This window comes from Arachis ipaensis, chromosome B04 (assembly GCF_000816755.2).
Source record: "Arachis ipaensis cultivar K30076 chromosome B04, Araip1.1, whole genome shotgun sequence".
Lineage (NCBI taxonomy): Eukaryota > Viridiplantae > Streptophyta > Magnoliopsida > Fabales > Fabaceae > Arachis > Arachis ipaensis.
In genome coordinates this window covers 114,929,641-114,953,495 of record NC_029788.2, presented here as the reverse complement: position 1 = coordinate 114,953,495, position 23,855 = coordinate 114,929,641, and the positions used below count along the sequence as shown (strand labels likewise).

General features: G+C 31.0%; 1 protein-coding gene, 1 long non-coding RNA gene and 3 other non-coding genes across 5 annotated transcripts; 3 read left to right on the top strand and 2 right to left on the bottom strand.

Moving 5' to 3' along the window:
- Positions 87-23,279, top strand: LOC110271221. Its single transcript, XR_002361690.1, has 3 exons — positions 87-301; positions 22,506-22,510; positions 23,269-23,279. It is a non-coding gene; the product is annotated as an uncharacterized LOC110271221 (long non-coding RNA).
- On the bottom strand, positions 9,292-9,375 carry TRNAL-CAA. The gene has a single exon. It is a non-coding gene; the product is annotated as a tRNA-Leu (tRNA).
- LOC107639792 (50S ribosomal protein L33) lies at positions 10,333-10,874 on the bottom strand. Its single transcript, XM_016343391.2, has one exon. The coding sequence runs from the start codon at positions 10,840-10,842 to the stop codon at positions 10,669-10,671; it is 174 nt and encodes a 57-aa protein (XP_016198877.1). The 5' UTR covers positions 10,843-10,874; the 3' UTR covers positions 10,333-10,668.
- TRNAT-UGU lies at positions 15,050-15,122 on the top strand. Its single transcript has one exon. It is a non-coding gene; the product is annotated as a tRNA-Thr (tRNA).
- On the top strand, positions 17,377-17,450 carry TRNAV-AAC. The gene has a single exon. It is a non-coding gene; the product is annotated as a tRNA-Val (tRNA).

Genomic DNA, 23,855 nt, shown 5'->3' with positions numbered 1-23,855 from the left:
AGATATTATATTATATAAAATAAATTTAAATATTATCTCTGTAATATTATCGATCTCTCAATGTATATATATGGTACGTGTATTTTTTTTCTCTGTCTCTCTTTATATATGTACAAAATATATATCAAATTCAATTCACTTGATAACTTTTGAATCTGATCTTAGTTCCTTACTCAAGAAAAATGGCCAAAAATACAATACACATTTTAGGACTCTTATTATTAGCTATGGTTGTTCTCAATCCTTCAAAAGTAGCTGCTTGTAGAAATTATCCTGAAATTTCTTCTAACTCTTAAAGCAGGTGATTAGTGTTACCTTTGCTTTCAATATTATTAGTATATATATGCTTACACACTTTGAATTATTATATTAAATTAATGGTTGTTCTAATCATAAAAATCACATTCATTCACTATTGGTTATGATATAATATAAATATTGAAACTGAAGAATAAATTGAGATTTTGAAGATAAAGAATGAGTAGTATGATCTCAAACTGCGAGCAGTGTGATATCAAAATTAACAGAACCCAGTGAAGAAGAGAAATAATGGAGTAAATTGAAAATAAATGAGTGTCAAAATTGAGAAGTAATTTTCTACGGTCAAATTATTCATCAAGAAAATATAAAAAAGTTGACATTTATGATATTTGTTAAAAATATATATTAATTTTGATATTTTCTAGGGGTGGTTATTATGTATATTGTTTACTTGCTAAATATTAGTACCTTAATAATTTTTAAGAACTAAAAAGTTCATTTCTATTTAATTAATTTACAGAAAAAATATCCAAATCAAATGGTAATGAAGTAGAAGGTTCTGGTGGAATAGGACGAGTTAAGCTGCTGGGGGCTCCAGGCCAATAGATTGCAAAATATGTTGCGAAAGGAAATTCTGCTATGCTTGTTATTGCAATTTGCAAGGGACCTCCTCCTAGCATAGTTACTATACCAGAATAATAATTTATGAACATTTTATATATATGGTTTGTGTGTTGCTTTTTAAAATAAAATATTGAAAGAGGAGGAATAGAATAAAAATTATATTGATGGAAAATAAAAGAAGATGAAGTCAGTCTTTAATGATATATATGGTTTAATTTTTTATTCTTTCGCTTATCCAGGATAAACTACTAAAATCGTCTCCAATTTTAAATATACTAACAAAAATATTTTTTATTTTTAATAAAAACGAAAATATTGATTTTACATTTTTTTTTCATTTTTTTCGTTAATGGCAAAAAAAAAATTAAAAAAAAAGTTCAAATTTTTTATTTTTTATTATGTATATTTAAATAATTATTATTCAAATATTTCTACAAAATTTTGGATAAAGTACAGAAGTAATTTATTAGATATAAAGTCATTGCCACTCAAAAATTACAATAATACTCCACATCTATATAAAAAACTTAACCAAGTCATCCAAACACTTTTTTGTTAACGTGCCTCTCTCCTCCCCCAAGTTACCCGCCCTCCTCTCCCTCCTATTAACGTAAACTTCTTCTTCAACGTAAACATTCTTTAACATTAACGATTTGCATTGTAATTTTCGGATCTGCAATCTCGGTTGTTCGTCCTTCTTCTTTTTTCTTTTCTTTTGCTCGTTGTTCTTCTCTGTTGCTCGTCCTTCTTCTTCCTATTCTTCTTCGTTTTCTTCTTCGATTTGTGGATTAATCTTTTTCGTTTTCAGATTTCAATATTCTATCAAAATAATGAACGATTCAACTTCAAATCAGTTGAAGGAGAGCGATTTGGGTTATTTTTCTGAAACGAATCAAGCGGAAGAGGTTTGGATTATTTTTTGAATCAAATTGAATGGAATACAATTGCTAAATTGAATTGAATTGAATGTACGCAGGTGTTCTGAATTGAATTGAATTGATAATCTCTAAATTGTAGACACAGGTGTTTTGAATTTGATTTTATATAATGGATAATGTTACGTTTATTTAGTACTATACAGTTGATTCAACTTAATAATGTCTTCGGTTCATTATGCAGAAAGCTATTTTGAATTTGATTTTATATAATAGATAATGTTCTGTTCATTTAGTACTATACAGTTGATTCACCTTAATAAGGTGTTCGGTTCATTATGTATAATGTAACACCTTAACTTTTAGCACCTCATGATCGTACTAAAATCCCAGGCGTCACTTACCTCTAAACCTTCAATTTCATACTATAGTTATTTAATATTGAGTTTTCGTGAATACGAATAGAACTCTTACTAGGAAAACGAAAGGAGATTTTATTTTAAACCACTTAATCACAGAAGTATATATATCCACATAACTTTATATACATAGACATATTTCAAAGAGCCTCAATTACAAGTCCTACCCCTCTAAAAATCAAAATAATAAATGACAAAGGGAAAATAAATTCTAACAACTCAACTTGTGAAAATAATCTTCTATACTCCTATAACTTCATACTAAACCTTTGCACCAGTAGCTGAAAGGGGGTAGAGATAGGGGGTAAAAATTAGGGAGTTCTTAGTAGGGTTACGGTAGTTAGTTAAGTTTGTTTTATTATGTTTTTAGCAAATAACAACAGTCAACAAAGTACAATCCAACTCAGCAATTACAGAACATAGAGTCCAATCATAAGCACACACAATCATAGAAAACACAATTACAAACAAATATACGCAAACAAGGATGATGCATGTCTAGTTCTATCGCAGGCCATGAGCTCATGTGTCGGTTGCCTACCCGCTCCCGACATTACGTACCCGGGCACCAGTCCCAGATATGGCTTTTCCAGATGTATACTGTGTGCTTATAAGTCTTACGGCTAAGCCGCATACAATGTGACTTTCAATGTGCTTACATTTGGAAAACATTTATCAGTGTGTGGGCGTTCCCACTATACATTTGGCTCTAAGGCCCAAACAAGGTTGCATCTGCTCTCCTGTGGCAGATAGTCTTTTAAAGCTTTATCTTTGCCCTCTACTCTCCTGTGGTAGATATCCCTTTAGTTAATACATTCTTTTTTTTTTTTCTGTGCTCTGCTCTCCTGTGGCCCAAATTTGTTAGGTTCTTTTAATCTTTGTTCTCTGCTCTCCTGTGGCAATATTCCTTTAATTATTAATACATTCCTTTCTCTTATATTCTCTGCTCTCCTGTAGCAGAGATTCGTTAGATTCTTTTAATATTTGCTCTCTACTCTTCTGTAGCAGAGGTTCTTTAGATTCTTTTAATATTTGCTCTCTACTCTTCTGTGGCAGAGGTTCTTTAATATTTTTCTTTTCTTTTCTTTTCTTTCTTCTTCTTTTCTTTCCTATAATTTCATAATAAAATTTATCTTCGCATTATTCCCTCGCCTCTCCCTAAGTGCCTTATGAAAAAGAATTATAAAGTAATTTAAATGAGTCTGCGTTATCTAAAACTTTTAAAATAATATTTTATACAATTATATTTGAACCCTCACTTATTTTTATACTTATAAAAATAACCCTAAATTTTTATAAAATATCCAAAATACCTAAAAACTTATATAATTACAAATTGTACCTCGATTTTTATATACAAATACAATATTATCCTTTAAAAATAAAGTTTTAATATTAATCTTCCTCTTATACCCAAAATCGAAACCCTTAGCCCTTTCCTTAAAAAAATATTACTTGTATTTTAATCCTTTTTGAGTCTTTCGGTTACCGATTTTTTTCAACTGTTAATTTAATCAACTACTAAATCTAATCAATTTTCTCAAAATGCCACATTAAACAGTCGCAAAACTATTAAAACAACCACAGCTGAGCTGTTCCTCATAGCCAAACCAACAAATCACAAGCAACAACAATAATTCAACATAAACTTATTCAAACTCAAATAATAATCAACCAAATCAACATTCACTTATCAAATTCATATTTAATTATTATAAAGTTACCAAATCCTACCTCCATACAAAAATCACAACAACGAAAATTTCGAAAATTTTTTTTGACCGAGTTGCTGAAAAAGAAAACGTCAGAAATCACTTGTACCTCCTAGACCTCCAATTGACCGAACTCAAAGAGAAGGGAAACTATGTTACCGTCAGCTTTCACCAAACAAAAATGATACCAATATATAAAGAAAAAAAATACCAATATTTTTATCGGATTAGATTTTTTTATTGGAGTTACAGATTTTAAAAAATCGAGATCGAAAGAGTTAAGGTTCCATGATTTTTCGTCACTCACACTCTCGGTTACTTGTATTCTTTTCTTTTCTTCAAAGGTTCGGTTTCTAAGAGTAAAGTACTATACAATTGTTTCACCTTAATAACGTGTTCGGTTTATTATACATAAAGCTGTTTTAAATTTGATTTTATATAATAAATAATGTTCCGTTTATTTAGTATTACACAATTGATTCATCTTAATAACGTGTTCGGTTTATTACGTAGAAAGCTATTTTGAAACTGAATACTGATAGAAATATTTTTGTAATAGTGATATATGCACTTTTTCGGTCCATCCAATGTATTAATTTCAGTTCATTTAAGTTTTTAGGGCTATTCATGTTTGATAAATATCCTGATTCTATTCACTGTGAACTTGGAACAAAACAACAGCCAGACAATTCTAACAGATATATACATTAGTATCTCAGACTGACAGGACAAGAATTAATCCATCTTAAATCAAATATATACATTAACATTAGATTTTCAATAACATTTACATTAATATTCACATATATACATTCAAAGAAGCAGTGTTTATTTTTTAAACAAGTTAAACAAAATAGTGTTAATTACAACCAATCAAACAAAGTATATCCTATTTACTATTTAAATCTCCAAATGTGAATTTACACTAAGGGCTGGAGAACAGCAAATGGCTTCGGGAGTCTTATTGCTTCAAATGCCCGAATCACTTGGTCTCTCATTCTATACATATGCATACGTTATAGCGCGGCTTCTCCTTCTTTGTCACCATTGTCTTCTTCATTTTTGCTGTAAGGACAAAAAAAATTTGGTCAATAATTCACTTAATACACTGACAAGCACAAGCATACACTTTTTAATCAAGTGAATCAAAATTAGTAACTCCACTGAATCGAACAACATTCATGTGCTGAATAAAACGTGATAAACATTTAATCATCAAGAAAAATATTACTGCATGCACAAGGACTCAATTGAACACACTAACAATCAAGTGAATCAAAATGAGCAACTCCACTGAACCGAACAACATTCATGTGCTGAATAAAACGTGATAAACATTCAATCATCAAGAAAAATATTTCTGCATGCACAATGATTCAAATGAACAAACTAACAATCAAGTGAATCAAAATAAGCAACTCCACTGAATCGAAAAATATTCATGTGCTGAATAAAACGTGATAAATATTTAATCATCAAGAAAAATATTTCTGCAGGTACAAGGACTCAACTGAACAGACTAACAATCAAGTGAATCGAAATGACCAACACCAATGACCCGATCAATATATCACAGAAAGAAAATAATAGCACATTTTCTATTCGTATGTCCTAGTTACACAATAAAAATGGATTCAGAATAAGCCGATCTACTAAATGAAGCAACTCAATCTACTAAACCTTAAATCGAACTAGGAGAAACGCGAGTTTTGAGAGAAATTAAATGAACATAATAACAACAATTTTTCTCATACCTTGCGGAGTCTCTTTTCTTGTTTTTGTTTGTTTTTTCTTCTTTCTTTTGAAAGTTTGACACAATTCTGGAGTAGGAGCAGTTTCTGCAGAAAACACAATGGAGGTTTGAGAGATTTTGAGAGAGATTTGAACTTTTCTAGTGGCGATTTCGAGGTTGAAAAAAGAACGTTATTTCATAATAAAAGCATGAATGAATGTTAAACGTTTCCAGAATTTGGATGCATAAATACATGTTCATTTAATGGGATTGGATTTTTTTGGTGTTGGACTAGCTTGGATAGACTTAGATGAAAAATTATATGGATGTGTAACCCAATTAAAAAAATTAATATTTTTTCTTATTTTTATCATATTTTTTAATATTTTAAAAAAATTTCTATCATTATCAAAGTGAAAGATCCTTTTATATCATCTTCAAAAATCGTCGGTGGTTTACCATCACTTATATTTATTTTCCTTTTTCCAACCACAAGGACCTTAAAGATATTAATTAAGAAAAATAAAAATATTGGGTGAAAAAATTATTTTTGTAACTAAATTTAACTTGGTCTTTTTTTTTTCTTTTTTCTGTATCTCCTCCTTCAGTCCTTCTTCATCTTAGTTTTATTATCCTAATAAATTATTAGACTAATTTAATTAAATTTTGTTACTAAAATATCTACATAGTAATTAATATTATTATTTTTTGTCAACAATAATTTATACTTATATTTACAAATATTTTTGTATGATTATATATATATAATTTATGATAACTTTTTTTCTATGGCATCTCTCAACTTGATAGGTCAAGGATTAATTTATTGCGGATCGAAGTTCTATCTAAGGATTTGTCACTGGTCAATAGATTGTTGTATACATAAGACAAAATTTAAACTCGCAACACTTTTTTAAGTGTATTAGTGAACTAACTATTAGACTGGTCCATTTTGTTTCATAATTATTATCATCGTTATAATATTTTACAACAGATAGCATTCTGTCACCAAAAATATTGACGTGGCGCATTCTAATCTAATATCTCTCTCTTCTCAATCTAATTTGAAAAAATATTTTTTTTATAATTATATAAAAATTAACATTTAATGCATAATTATATTAATTTTTACTAATTCTAATTTTCAATTATTACAATATAATTTTAAATCAAATATAATTAGTGGCAAATTGATATCGATATATATATAAAAAATTAGACATAAATTTATAGTCTAATTGTCATAAATATAATATATTCGTTAATAATAATAAATTGATATTGATATCTCAATAATAATTCTAATTGCCATAAATATATACAATACTAATGTTAATAGTGGGAAATTGATATTGATATCAATAATGAAAGATTAAACATAAATTTGTAATTCTAATTTCTATAAATATAATACTAATGTTAATAGTAGTAAATTGATATTGAAATTAATAATTCAATAATTAATTTTATGCCACTAATGGTTATATATAGTGTTTCTTTTGTGTGGTTCATGAGTCTAAATTTCAGAACTAAAGCTAAAGCGTTTTTTTTTTTTAATTCATTATTTTTTTTTGGCTATTTCATAGAATAAGAATGTATTTTTTGTTTTTTATCGAAGTTGATCTTTTAAGGTACAAGTTATAATTTTGTATAATTTTTTTATGTAGTTATTCCATGATTATTCTTGAGTAATGCTAGGGAACCAAAAGGGTATTAGCCAAAAACCAGTCAAATATCTTTAGGTGAATCCAAAATTTCTACGAGTTAATATATATGGATGTTTCTTCTGCTAAGTATTAGAATGTTTCTTTTTCATATTAAATAGATGTTCTTTTATGTATTTTTCGAATTTTTTTGTATTACAAATGTGAATGTCTCTATTTCTTTCAGAATTTCATAATTTTTTAAAATTTTATAGATATTTAATTATTTTTGCTAAAATATAACTGGATATTTCTTTTGTTAAGTATTAGGATGTTTTTTTCATATTAAATGAATGTTTTTTTTTATATTTCTGTAATTGTTCAAAGAATCTTTTTGACTAAGATCAAGTGTGTAGTTTGCAGTCTCTTTAATCATCAAAACAGCACCTAATATCTCAAAACGCAGAGAACAACATCGTGATGAACTGCGACTCAAAATACTCAGAATTGAGGATGGGAGTTTTTGAAGAGTGGCGGTGAGTATAAGGCGCACTAAGCTAATAGAAATAATAATCAGGTTCTTGCGCAGAGACAAAAAAATAAAAAATATGGAGAACAAATTGGTGCAATGACTAGAGAGGAGTGGCACGAAACAGAGGCATTAGGAAAGTTGTTAGGTAGGAAAAGCGACGAGCAACTCCTTCCACCATGAAGAACTGAAGTGGAGGATTGCGGAGGAAGATTAGGAAATAGATCCTTGGCGTTCTGAGCTCAAAGACAACACCACTCGTGGCGAATCTGATGGGGAGGCGGAGAGAGCCTGACGGTGAGAGAGAGGAGTCTGTGTATGTAATTGTTGGAGGTGGGTAGGTTAATGTGAGAGAGAAGAGAAAGGTTTTTATAGGTTTTAATTAGGATTACCAATTTTAAATTTTTTAAATTTTGAATTTAAAAAATTTAAAATTAATTAATTATTAATATAAATAAATGTGGTTTTGTTTAATTTTTAGCTGGTAACCTCTTGGTTCCATATACTTTTCTTTCTTTTAATAATTTGATGTTTATTGTTACTCAAATTTTTTTTTTTGTCTAATTTTATTACAATGCGATTATTTTTTGCCATAATTGTTTACAATGCACCACATCCATCAAGTATCATTTCAAGATGTATTTCCTGATTTGGACATTATTGAATTTCTTTAACCTATATATACATTTATATAGGTGCAAAATACACCTTAAGTTGTTGATGAGACTGATGTTGTCTCTTTCATAGTGTTTGAGCGCGAGACTCAGAATTTTTTTAAAAAGAGTTGCAATGAAATACATCAATCTATATTTGAAAATGTTTGTATTTAAATTAAATTTAAAAATAGTCAAATATTATATTTTATATTAACGTAATGATTAATATAATTGTTCTATTTTATTATAGAGGTTAAGTGCAAATATTTTTTTTAAAGATATATATACATTTAGAGACAAACTCGTGTTTTTTAAAATAAATGCCAAAATTTAAAATATTAATTCTTATTAATCATACACGTATCATGGAAGTAAAATGTCCCAAGATAAGAAATCCATTTTGACATTCAAGAAAAAATACAAAATTATAGTCTCATTATGATTGATTGTCCAAAATTATACTTATAGTCTCATTCGATGGCTGTTTTATGCTAGGAGAAAAAAGATTGTTGCATATTTTGTTGCTAATATTTTTTCCCCCTACTTCAAACAATATTGACTTTCTACAACTCTTCTTCTCCTGCTGGTTACAGATTGATAGCATAATGTCAACAAGAACGGAAAATGAGAATGATGCGAGCATACTGTTAAAATCTGGGCTAAAATTAAGTCCAATTCAACAGATCGTAGAGTAATATTAAATTAAAAAAAAAGATAAGTGTAAGCCCAATATATCCGTAGACCATACAGTTAAAATTGAGGAGGTGTTAACGACCCAAAAGGGATGTCCAAAAAACGAAAAAACCCGAAAGGAAAAAAATTTGACGTGTTGTTAAAATATGTCAGAAGTGGGATTTGAACCCACGCCCTCTTTCGAAGACCAGAACTTGAGTCTGGCGCCTTAGACCACTCGGCCATCCTGACCTTTTGTTATTGGTTTCTCGATTTGTTTTTTATAAATATCTATTCAATTGTTTTTTAGTTTATTTTTCTTCCGTCCTCAACCATCTATCATGTATGTACAATTGTACATGTTTTTAAAAGGTTATGTATTCGTTTCTTGTGATCGTATTATTTGTGGGGAAAATAAAAAGAAAATATTGGATACTGACAGATAAGATGAAGAATGGATACACCAAGTCAATTATTTATCATGCCAAAGGTAACGATTATTAATGTGTTATATTTTGTCTGTTTATGCACAACATTGCACTTTATTTATTGTTTACCAATTAACACTCATCTTATTAATCTAGTACTTAGATAAATAAACTCGAGTAATACGCCAAATCACTCTTTAATGAATTTTTGTTTGGACATTTTAATTTTCTATAAATTTTAATTACCAAATAAGGCATCACTATTTATTTTATTAAACAAATCAATTTTCTTGTTCTAAGTCTTCTGTTACAAGTTGACAACTTACTTGTTTAGAGGAGAATTTGATTAAATGTATGAACATGTAATAAAAAAAAAACTTGACGTAAAAATTAATTTGTCTAACAAATAAAAAATAGAAGTAATTTGATAATTAAAATTTGTGAAACACAAATTTGACTAAAAATTCCATTCTATTACTCTAACTCAATTCAATACTAGGCACCCCTACTAGTTTTTTTTAAATGAAAATTACACATTTTAATCATGTTTAGATACTTCGGAACGACATCACTTTTTAACACAATAGTGATTAGCGTCAACACTAAATTGAAATTTGCAATCACAATATTGGACTATCAAGGACAAAGAAACAATTTTGGCACAAAGTACCACTAAAACAAATGTAAAGCAGACATAGTCAACTTGAATATACTGATAGGTAAGTGTTAACTATTAAGTACACCGTTACAGTTATTAACGGATTCAGTAAGAAAATTTAACTATTCCGGTAAGCAAATCATTCATTTTCTTTGCACAGTATACTCAGTGCTATTTGTGTTCAAAATCCACAAGAACTAGATTCTCTGATTTTACATGTTTGTCTTAAAGAAAATGGGAGAATAAATCCATCACCATTGAACAAGATTCAAACATCAAACTAGAAGATAATACCAAATCTAGACCTTCAAAAAGTTAAGGAAAATGTACACAAGGCAGAGAAGTAAAACACACAGATTGGCATGATTCAAACTCACTGTTTCAAAGAAAACAGTACTAAATTGTTCCAGCTACAAGAATGGAGCCCTGATCATGGAAATGAAACTGAAAGGTGGTGTATCACTTCATCTTAGCCTCTGTAAAGAGAACATGGCGGTTAACCCTTGGATCGTACTTGCGAAACTCGAGCTTCTCTGTGAACTGCCTTGGCTTCCTCTTCACATAGAAAAATCCAGTCCCAGCAGCAGACACTAGTTTTACAAACATTTGAGCCTTCTTCTTCTTGTCCCCCATTCCTTACTCTAAACACAACGAAACCATTTACTTCAGTTTTTTTCCCCTCCTCTTCAACAATTAAAAATAAGAATTTGATTTTAATGAAATATAAAACAGATTCACACTTGCATTTAATTATATCTCGTCACGTCAATAAAAAACAACTATTTTTTACACCTACCATGTGAATGATAATCCAAAAAGAAGATTGTAATTATATGATTGAAAGGTGAAATAATTAATAATGCACACATTTGGTAAAGTCTATTTTATCTTCAGATCCTTTCTTTCCCTCAAAGACTACCCTAACTCAAGAAGCACACTTTGGAAATTTGATACAGCAGCAACATAATACCTTTAAATACAATAATTTCCTATGAAATCAATGTACAATAGATAATGAGTTCCACAAGATATCACATCAAATCTGAGTGTTTTGCGGGGAATATCATGAATTTGATTCTGTTTCCATCAAACACAGAGGCAAACGGTAATTTCTATTCTATTTTTTGTCTGCTTATTTTTCTTTCATAAATTAAAATTATTAAAGAAGGTTAATATGTTTATTATGATGACAATATAAACATGTTCGTAATGAGAAAATTACAAAAGCATGATTACCAAATGGTCAATCCCACTGAATGCTCTATAAAATATGCTTAGAGATCATGGTTTCAAAAATTATAGATACAATGAAACCGAACGAGAAAGAGAGAGAGACCTTAATTGTGTGAGCTGTGGATCTGTTGTCGCACGGCGGAGCAAAGCAATGGCACCGAGGTCGTTGGTGAACGAGGAAGGAGAAGATACTGCGATTGAAGGCAGCGACAAGGTGCTAAATGCCAACGAGGACGGAGGTGCAATGACCGGTGGTGGCGCGATGAATGAGACTGGCGCTAGTGGTTCTGCGGGTGTGCTTCACCGCGACCTCGCGAACAAGCACGGCGGAGCTGTTGCGACGTAAAAAAGAGACAATGGGAGTACTGAGCACTGACATTCAGTGACCAGACGAAGACGATGGCGACCAGAGGGCAGACGAGTATAACAGCGACCAGAGGGCAGACGAAGACGACGGCTACCACGATGAAGCTGCTCGACAAAGACGACGACGGTGGTGGAGGCTAGGGTTGCCGTTTGAGCCTTTGGAGTTTGAAAGCTAGGGTTGGCTGGGTTGCTTTCTGATTCAGAAAGGGAGCTGGATTGCTGGAAGGAGGAGTGAGTGAGTGAGGTTGTGAGGGTGCTGTAGTTGAAAAATTCAACACCATGTTCAAGTTCATGCCCTTGTACGGAGAAGAACAAAAGAATGCTTCTAAATTAAAGTACAACTAGTTACTCTTACCTCATTAAGCTTTGTTGATTTTTCACTAATTTCAAATTTCAATATGTATCTAATATAAAATCTATACCAAAGTTCTGAAAGCTGAACCGGTCAGCAAACCACTCTAGTTACTGGTTCACTAGTTTATTGGTCCAACCGGTTCAATCGTAGTCCAACCGAAAAAACCGTTATAATAAAATAATAATAAATTATAAATAAATATCCTAAAACATAATTCTAGTCTAATATAAATCTTAAGATGTCTTCTAAACACTACACAAATGTCATCAACCAAAGTCTTATGAACTTATTTAAGTACAAACTCAAAATTGAAACACAAACAAAACAGCAGCAATTCAATTTCCAGCAGCACATCACTATGCAAAAAAACACAAAATCCTACATAACTGAAATCAATAAATCATGAAGACAGTCACCATCTAGGCATAATTAAGTCGCAAAACAGTAAAACACAAACACAAAACAGCAGCAATTCAATCTCCAGCAGCACATCACTATGCAAACAAATCACAAAATCCTACATAACTGAAATAAATAATCATGAAGACAGTCACCATCTAAGCATAATTAAATCACAAAACAGTAAAACAAACACAAACACACACAAAACAGCAGCAATTCAGTTTTCAGCAGCACATCACTACGCAGAGAAATCACAAAACACAAAACATCAGCACAACAACAGCACAGCAGAACATATGCTGAATTAACTAACTTAACAATCTAAGCACAATTAGGCCCAAAGCATAATTTTAATTGACTTAAGTAAACACAAAAAAGCTCAGCAGTGAACAGCAGAGAGCCAAAAAACACAGCACAGGAGCGAAGAAGACACAAACCACAGTACAACACAGCATAGCAGTAGTGAACAGAGCCATTCAATAATCAATATAATTTGATAATTTCTGAACTAAAAAACAAACACGAACAGCAGGCACTAGTAGTGAGCTATGTGATACAATAAGAGTATTAAGCACCAACTTAAATTACAAGTATTCCTTTAGGCAATGAGCACAAAATTTATCATCAAGAAACTTTAACAAAATTTAACAACAGAAAAAAATAAAAGCACGAAAAAACCAGTAACAATTTATCGGAATCAATTTATCATCAATCAGTAATAATCAATCCCGAACAAACAAGAACAAGCCAGTAAATCAATCCAGAACAAACAAGAACAAGCCAGTAACAGTTAATCAACCCAGAACAAACAAGAACAAGCCAGTAACAGAGTTAAAATTTATTATCAAGCAGTGAGCAAGGCCAATCAACCAAGGAAAAGCACCGAGCACTGACGGAGCATCCGAGGCATTACCTTCGGCGAAGGCAGTGACCAGAGATTTGAGGGAGAGCCACAGACGACGGGAAGCTGGCGACGAACACTGGCGAGCTGGCGACGAACGACGGGGAGCTAGCGACGAACACGACAGAGGGACGACGGCGGAGCAGGACCTGGAGACGCTGGCGTTGGCGGAATGGAAGGGCCTTCGAGCACGACGAAACAGGAGGATTGGCGAACGACCACGACGAACCAGGCGGCGACGGTGAGACCAACGGCGGCGCGATGAGACTAGGGTTGTGTTTTGGACAGAAATAATGAGATTATGTACGACACTGAGGAATCAGGAATGGGGCTCTAGAGGGAGGCAAGGGCTTCAGGTGACTGAGGAGTGAGGACGAGAACCTGGCTCTTTTTTTAAACAAAATGCAAAAACGATGCCGTTTCATAGAACCGGCCGGGTTCCGGTTCGATCCGATCGACCGGTTCAACGATTTTAAGCAATTTTTAAACTAGCGGCTTCTCTTGCTGGACCGAACCGCAAAGCCTTCAGGTTTCCGGTTGGACCGGTTCGGTCCGGTTTCAGAACCCTGGTAATTTCTATTGTATTTTTTGTCTGCTTATTTTTTTTTTCATAAATTAAAATTAGAGTAATTACCTAAATCGGTCCCCGAGGATTTTAGAATTGGACATTTTAGTCTCCAAGAAAAATTAATACACAGATTAGTCCCAAGGTTTTACTCCGGCAGACAAATCAATCCCCAGTTCATTTTCCGGCAGAGTAATTACCCAGATCAGTCCCCAAAGATTTTAAAAACGGACATTTTAGTCCCCAAGAAAAATTAATGTACAAATCAATCCCCAATAAATCTTAGGAAGAATTAGGTTGGAATAGGAAAAAATTTCCTATCTTTTTTTCATCCCCTTAACAAGAATAAGGTAATAATTTCACTATTTGGGTGATTGACAGAGTATTTTGTATTTATTATGCATAGAATACATTACACCACTCAAATAAAATAGACTTCCGAAATGCGGATATATTTGAATTAAAGGAATTGGTATGGTATTAATTAAAAGGAAATGAAATAAAAAATATTCAATAGAAAAATTTAATAACCCAGCTAGAAAACAATTGATACAGTTGGATCCCCCACCCCAATTAGTCGTACCTTTAAAGTCCACTTCTTCCCCATACTACGAGAGAAAGGGAAAATGTGAAAACTACCATTAAAGCAGCCCAAGCAAGATTTACTATATCCATGTGAATTTTTTCTCCTATCTCTATAAAAAATATCACTATGAAGGAATTATTTTACTATTGTTCACTAATTCTTGTTGTTTTTTTTTGGTATTAATCTAATCACTGAGAATACTAGAAACTATAATAACTATATATATTTATTTAAATCGCTGGTACAGAGTCAAAGGGGGATTCGATTCTGCACTAAAACTGTTATATTAACACGAAACTATTCAATAAATTCTATTAGAACATCAAACAAGTTTTGATCAGATTTCTAGTAGAGTCGGAAAACATTACAGATAAATTCTTTTTTCCTCTCATTTTTTTAATTAAAAGGTCATGCGCATTTTCTTTTATATGAGCCTGCTTAGCTCAGAGGTTAGAGCATCGCATTTGTAATGCGATGGTCATCGGTTCGATTCCGATAGCCGGCTTTTCTCTTTTTGTTGTTGTTTTATTTAAAAAAAATGGATAATGTCTTTTTTTTAGGAATCCAAAATTGGTGAAGTTTGATCTCTGTAGAACAACTCAAGAAACAAACCTCCTTTTTTCTCTATAAATAGAATAAGGTTCAGATATTGATAGAATTCATACAATTCTTCTTTGTACTACAATGCTTTTGTGAATTTCGCTTCATTTCTCATATCATATTTGTCATTTAGTTTAGTTTTAATTTCGATTTTTCATTTTTTAATTAAAAAGGAGTCTTTATGTCACGCTACAGAGGGCCTCGTTTCAAAAAAATACGCCGTCTGGGGACTTTACCTGGACTAACTAGTAAAAAGCCTGGGGGAAGAATCCGCACGAATCGGATTTTTTGAGGAGCATATCGAGAGAGAATTGGATTTGGTTAGACAATGTGTGGTTGGTAAACAAGGATCGGTTTTTTAGCAAGGTACGGAATGTATCATCAAATATTCAATATGATTCCACGAGATCTAGTTTCATTCAAGTAACGGATTCTAGCCAATTGAAAGGATCTTCTGATCAATCCAGGGATTCCATTAGGAATGAGGATTCGGAATATCACACATTGACCAATCAAAGAGAGATTCAACAACTAAAAGAAAGATCGATTTGAATTGGTTAGTTATCCAGTAAAGTAACAAGTAAAAAAAATAGCAGTAATAGATACTTTCTATTTGATGACAGAAAAAAAAGACTCTTTCGTGGTTGATAGAGTTTTATTTTTAAATAAGATATGGAAAGACAAAAAAACTGCGGAACCCGAGTTTGAGGGATGGGATCTCATATCCTTTTTCTTCTGTTATAGTATAGTAAAGGAATGGAATCCACGACTAAATCTAATGATAAAAAAGTGAAAGGGCATTCTAAGGTAACTCGTTTTTTGTTTTAAATAAAAAAAATCGAACAAATTACATACAATAAAAAAGAGGGGGCCCGATTTTTCCGATTTTTTTCCATAGAAATTCAAGAATTAAGTTAAACAACAAAGTTCTTTTTTATTATTATAATTTTAATTATTTTATTAATATCTTTTTTTAATTCTTTATTTTAAATTATTAAATATTTCGAAATAGAACTGAATAAATATTCTATTTTAGAATAGAAAGAAGAAATATAAATATTCTAGAAACTAGAAATAAAAAAATAATTTGAAATTCTTTTTGGATTATTTTACTCAACTTACGAGTTGCTCAAAAAATCTGTTGATTTTGAACCATAGGATGGATAGTTGTCATAGGTGATGAATTGATTTCTTACCGATGTCACTCTCTTTTTGTTCGTCTATAATGATTGATAAATCCACAAATCTCAATTGTATTTCTCAAATGGTATCTTTTTCTTCTTCTCCTATTTGATTGTATTTCCTTAGAAACTTAGGGAAGTGCTTTGTAAACATACGTATAAAAAGAACTTATTTCATTTAGTTTATTTATGCCCACTATAACTAGTTATTTCGGTTTTCTACTAGCGGCTTTTAGCATAACCTCAGCTCTTTTTATCAGTCTGAGTAAGATACGACTTATTTGATTTTCAAATTGGAATTGAATTAGAGATTTTCTAATACTACTAGATATTCTTGAGTTCTTTATCATGTTAATTTCCAATTCTTGCTTGATCATTGAGATTCGTGGTCAATACAGATTAATTAATATTTAGTTTAAGTATAAAGGATATATATTACCTCTGGGTAATTACTCTGCCGGAAAATGAATTGGGGACTAATTTGTCTGCCGGAATAAAATCTTGAAGACTGATCCGTGTATTAATTTTCCTTAGGGACTAAAATGTCCGATTTTAAAATCTTCGGGGACTGATTTGGGTAATTACTCTTAAAATTATTAAAAAAGGTTAATATGTTTATTACGATGACAATATAAACATGTTCGTAATGAGCAAATTACAAAAGCATGATTTCCAAATAGTCAATCCCACTAAATACTCTATAAAATATGCTTAGAAATCATGGCTTCAAAAATTATAGATACACTAAAGCCCAACTGAGAGAGAGAGAGAGAGCGCTTAATTGTGTGAGGCAGTGGCGTGGGGTGTTGCCGCAACTGCAATGTGCGACGGCAGAATGAGATGTTTTAAGATTTTAGGGGTTTTCCGTTTTCACTTTTCGGGGTTCCAAAGGACAGAGCCACATTGGTATATTCAATATTCATGGATGCATTATAATACTTCTTTGTATTACATATGTATTTATGAAGACCATCAAATGGTGTCGTGGTGTAGTTGGTTATCACGTCAGTCTAACACACTGAAGGTCTCCGGTTCGAGTCCGGGCGACGCCAATTTCTTCCTCTTTTGCTTTTAGCAATCATTAGTTCATTACCTTTTAAGATATCTCAAGTGAAGCCATCGATCACCCACCTCCTTTTACATAACATTCTTTTCTTAGGGTAATACTTCTTCAATTAGAAACACAACATTCTATATACATAATATTTTATTATCTTGGAAGAATCCAAAACAGTGAAACAAACCAATAATTGAATCATTCATTAAATCATGTGACTTCTCATAAATAAAATTCAGTAAATTAAATTTCTCTGCTGCAAATGCAATGGTCTTAATCATATGATAGGAATCAGATCCACTCCTAAATGTATATCCCAATTCATCTTCGTATGGAAGAATTCATACATGATATTATTTTCTGTGCATCTCCAATAATTAACAACTCACCCAATGATTGATTTTAATATCTATTTAACTAATTTGAATATATATATATTCTTAAACAACACTTTACGTTAATTACTAAATCCTATACTTTTAAATTAATAACATGAAACAATTTGATATTAATAGTATAGTATCTCAAAATAAATTCAAATGTTACCTAGAAATAGAATATCTTTAAATTAAAAAATTTTAATATCTCAATTTTTTTTATTAAGTTTTGATTTAATTTTATAAATTATTATGTTAATAGTCAATTAAAATTTCTGAAGATATGTTGTGGTGTCACTTATGATTTAACGTGCCATATTAACAAAATTTTGACACTATTTATAAAAAAAGTAATGAAATGACTAACATTACTAATTTATAATTTTTAAAAGACGAATTTGATTAAAAAAATTTTTTGAGAATCTTATGATTATTTTATTTTAATTTAATAAAAGATTATAATAAATACCTCCTATTGTAACTGTTGTAGAGTAATTTTAGAAGTGCGAAAAATCTTTTTGATTTCGTAATAAAATCATAAGGACAAAAAAGATTGAGTAAATCTCTCTTATTGCATCGAAAAATTGGATAATAAATTAGATAAACTAAATTAAGTTGAATAAATTTTCTTTTTGTTGTATCAAAAAATTAAAAAAAATATATAGTAATTCTTCTTTTTTTTTATTCAATTTTAACATATATTTTTTTTTATTTTTAATTCTAATTTATTTTTTTATTTCAATCATTTTCTTTTTATTTATCATTAGTTTTTTTTTTTATCAATTAGTCACTTAAAATTTCCTTGATAATAATATAATTCATGTATAAAACTAAAAGTGATTGAGATGGTAACAATTGGATGTATAATAAATAAATCTCAATTGGTAATAAATTTTGATGAGTTTAAAAAATCTTATTTTTAAAGGTTTATCTATTATGTTCCTAAGAGCATAAGTTAGGCTAATTTTTTTAATATTAAAAAATTTTTGGTGTAACACTCAATTATTGGATTGTGTAGTATTTTTTAAAATTATGGGCAGGACAATACGTTTCTCTCGTATTGATAATACGTCTCTCTTGTATTGTTTCACTTCCATAATTTTAAAAAATATCATAAAATTCAATAATTGAGTATTACACCATAATTTTATTCATATCTAAAAAAATAAACAGATAAATTAAGATTATAAATTGATAAAATTTTTATTGAATATACAAAAATTTTAAGTATCCAATACATTTGTTTATATCTATTAAATAAAAAAAATTTAAAACCTTTTACTAATGATATTTTAAACAAATATTTGAAAATTATTTAGTTAGCTAAACTTTATCTTTAATTGTAATGGCAAATATTTAGTTGGGTTAACTAAAGTTGATCTAAATATGTGTTATGCTGATTGATTGTGCAATTAAGATTAGTAAATAATATAATTTAAGTGATGATTCAACTATATTTAAAAAAAATCAACCATAAAAGTAATATTTGAGAAGAATTTGAAAGAGAGTATTTTTTATAATAAAAAACAAAATTATGGCAATAATGAGAAATGATTGACTGCTTCAGCTAGGATAATAAGCTACAATTTTTATAAGAAGTGTCTAGTATCAAGAAGAATTAAGAAGAAAATTCAGAAATACAACATACATTTTGAGTGTTATCATTCTTTTGTATTGGGTCTCAATATATTTAGTTTAGATTTTGGAGTTTTGGTTAAAAAAAATATTTATATTTTTTTTGAGAGATTATTTTAAAAAAATCTATTAAAGAATAAGCATGACTTAGGAAGAAGAACCAAAATAATTTAAGTTTAAGCTCGAGTCTTTGTTATTGATTTTTATTTGGTCTTGACATTTTAGTTTATCTTATTTTGTGAAATTTGAAATTGTAATTTTATTTGTCTTGAGGTAAAACTGACTTGATTTATTTATTTTTATTTTGGTCTTTGAATTGGTGTTTGCGTTTTAATCTTGACGATTGATGTAGTAAAATTTTATCATAATTGTAGTAAAAACTGAACGTAAACTTTTTTATATTTTTTTAGGTTAAATCAAAATATATGGCGATATTATGTTCTCTCCTTTTTTTTGTTTTCATCTTTAAGTTTGTGCTATTGTAAAAGACAAAACGAAAAAATTTTTATGTGCTCAGAAATATGTTTCAAAATTAAAAGTGTCTTAATTTAAATTTCTTATTTTTCAAGGCCTATAAAATTCACAAGCTTTTTATTTATTTATTTATTTGAGCAATCAATATTTTGCATCTAGGTTAATCTCATGTAATGACAAAATTTTTGTAAAGTTTCATTTCTTTCATTATGAATTAAGGTTCTGAGAATCAAATTGATCATCAAACTGCTTTAGTTCAAATTTTACACCAAGTGTATTCCAGAAGATCGTTGACTTTAATACTAAAAAATATATCATAGGCTAAAAAAACTCATAAATACAGTTTCATATCCTCTAATATATGCATACAAACATGAACATTTATGCAATTTTTCTATCATCTTTGTTTCTTTTTATTATGGCAGTAATTTTTTTTTTATTTGTCTATAGATCTTTTATTAAAGAACTCAAGTTACAAGTGTATTGAATACATTGATATAAGGGTCCGTTTGAAACTCTAAAAGTTATTTCTTTTTTAATTTTTGACTTATAAAAAATTACATTAATAGTGTTTGGTACAATTTTTTAAATAAATTTTTAAATTTTTAAAAAATTATTTAAGAGCTTTTTTGAAGAAGTTAAAAAATGTGACTTCTCCTATTTTCAAAAGCTATTTTATTACTCCTATTTAGGTCCAGTTTAGGTAAATAACTTAATCAAGTTACTTTTGAAGAAATAGCTTGATGAGTTTGGAAAACTCTAAGCTAATATTTGTGATGGCTAAACATTATTAATTTGATTAATTGCAAAAATATTAATTTATATAAGTTGATTGATTAATTTTTGCTATGCAGGTATGTTTGGGCCGACAATAAAAGAAAAATGTTGCAAGCCCAATTATATTGAAAACATATTCAGCATTGATATAAAAATTAAATTGATTCTATGGCTGAATGTTTGTTGTGGTATTTGGGTCAGAATTTGTGATACAGGCCCAATTTAAATACTTGTTACTAGACCATTGAAGTTGGTCCGAAATCAAAAGAAAATTGGGCCAGATTGAATTTTGTTGCTACAAGTCCAATTATAATCCTTGCTAAGTGATCCTATGCTTGGTCCGAATCTAATTGAGAAAGAAAGCAAAGTGTTTTACTTCCAACGGATCCCACCTTTCATTAAATGATGGATCTCAAATTCAATTAATTTGAATTTAACTTACATTGGGAACCATGAGAGAGAAAGTGTGATTGACATGATTGATTGCATTAATGCTACACGATACTCAGCATAAAGGGAAGTAAAAAAAGCAACTCATTTTAATTAATTTGTTCTATTTCATTTAATTTTTTTTCTTTCAAACTCTATCTTCTTTCTCAACTCTCTTCTCTTTTCGGTCATTACACAGCAAACCATGGAAGCTAAAGCTAGTCACTGAAGAGAAGGAGATGCACGAGACCATCACAATGGTGGCAAGAAAAAGAAAACTAAAAGTATGCTGTGGCTAAGATTCTCATAACTTGTGGTAAGATTTGGTGAAGAGATCTTGGCTTCTCCATACCAAAAATGGTTGAAGAAGATTTCGGTCAGAGAAGAAGATCCTTGGAGGGATGGCTTGTCTCTGATTCTGCTCAACCACCACAGGAGGTAGCTACAGTGGCTACGTGATGGAAGAGGCAGAAATTAGAGCAGATTAAGCTATCATCATCATGAAGCATCAAGGGCCAGGAGTTCATCTTGAAGAACAAGGCAAGGATGGAGGGCTCGGATCGATGAAGATTGATGACCAAGGAAGGATAAGAGGTAATTGCATGTTGGGTTTTACATGGGTTATCTCTTCTCTCTCTCTGGCCAAACCGGTTCAAGTTGAAGAAGAAGAAGATTGACTTGGTTTGTTTGATTTTAACCTTGGAGGCTTCTCCCTATAAGTAAGGGTGAACAGTCAGGGTTTAATTCAAGGAGTGAGAGTGCAAAGCACAGGATTCTCAGAGCTACCTAAACTAATAGAATTTTTTCTCCTTCAATGTTCTTCATTTTGTAATTTTTCTATTTAATTTTGTCTGTCTTGAGTCTCATGGAAGAAAGCAAACAGCGAGGTTTGTAAAGAAAAAGCCATAGAGCGAAAAAAGGCAGAGAGTGCAAAATTAAAAGAAAAAGCCATAGATGTCCTTAGAGTTCCTTTGTACATCTGTGTTGTGTTTCATGATTCTGTGGGAATCCCCTTGCAAGTTGGGTTAGCACTTTGCAGTGAAAGCTTGGTAGTAACCAAGTCAAGTTCAGGATTGGGTTTAGATTATGGACTTGTCCCGGATAGGAAGGGTAGTTCCTAGGGAGAATTGGTGTTTGTAATAAAAGATGATTATAGTGAAATTCCATCATTATTGTGATGGAGACTGGATGTAGGCTGCACTGCACTTAGCAGCTGAACCAGGATATATCTGGGTGTAATTTTCTCTCTCTTCTACTCTATTTTTGTTTCTGCTGCACAGGAGATAAAACTGAAAAAATATCTCGTGCTGATCGACGAGACAAAAAGAAAAGTCTCGTGGCTGGGGACGAGACAAAAGAAAAAGTCTCATGGCTGGTTACGAGACAAAAAGACAAAAAGTTTTCAGAAGTTGTTTCAAAGACCAGCAAGTGTTGTCAAGTGAAAAAGGGGCTAAGATTCAACCCCCCCTTCTCTTAGCCACTAAAACCATCAATTGGTATCAGAGCTTGGTCTCAAAGAGATCAAGCTTTGCAGCTTGGAGAAAAGATCCTGATGGCAGAAAACAGTGGCTCAAATATGGTGTCCTACAACCTGACTGAAGGATAATCAAGCAACAGACCTCCTCTTTTCAATGGGAAAAACTATACCTATTGGAAGGAGAGAATGAAGATCTTTGTGCAAGCAGTAGACTACAGACTTTGGAAGATTATCCTGGAAGGTCCTCAATATCCAACCGTCACAAGTGCCGAAGGAGTTGTCTCTCCTAAACCAGAAGCTAGCTGGACCAAAGAAGACAGAAAGAAGGTTGAGCTCAACGCCAAGGCCATCAACTTACTCAACTGTGCTATCAACTTCGAGGAATACCGACGGGTATCACGATGTACAATGGCAAAGGAAATCTGGGACAAACTCCTAGTGACTCATGAAGGAACCACCATTGTAAAGAAGACCAGGATAGATATGTTAAACAAAGAGTATGAAATGTTTTCAATGAAGGAAGGAGAATCTATTGATGAATTGTTTGAACGCTTCAACATCATCATTGTCGGCTTGGATGCTATGAGAATCAAGTATCCTGAATCTGTGCTTGTGAGAGGAGTGTTGAGATGTCTCACAAGGAGTGGGAAACAAAAGCATTAATAATTTCTGAGAGTAGTGGTCTTGATTCTATGACATATGATGACTTGAGAGGAAACCTTCTTGCTTTTGAAAACACTTATTTGAAAAAAGATTCAAAAAAGAAAGGAATTGCTTTTACATCTATGACTAATCCCCTGGATGATGAATCCAGTGATTCTGAAAATGAATTTGTGTTGTTTGCCAAAAAATTCAGGAAAATGGTGAAGCTCAAAGAGAGAGGCAAAGGAGGCAGTTCAAGAAAACAAAAGAAAGATCTCAGCAAGGTGACATGCTACAACTGTAAGGAAACGGGACACTTCAAATCCGACTGCCCTAAGTTGAAGAAGGAAGAAAAGTCGAAGAAAGAAAAGAAAAAGGGATTGATGGCATCATGGGAAGATCTGGAAAATGACTCAGAAGAAGATGAAGAATCTGAAACAATGTCTCAACCATGTCTCATGGCTGACCATGTTGAACAGGTAATTATTCCTAAACCTAACACTGAATCTCTTCATCTTATGATAGATCATCTTTCTGAAAAAATAATATGCTTTTTGCTGGATAATCAAGAACTTGAACAACAAATCAC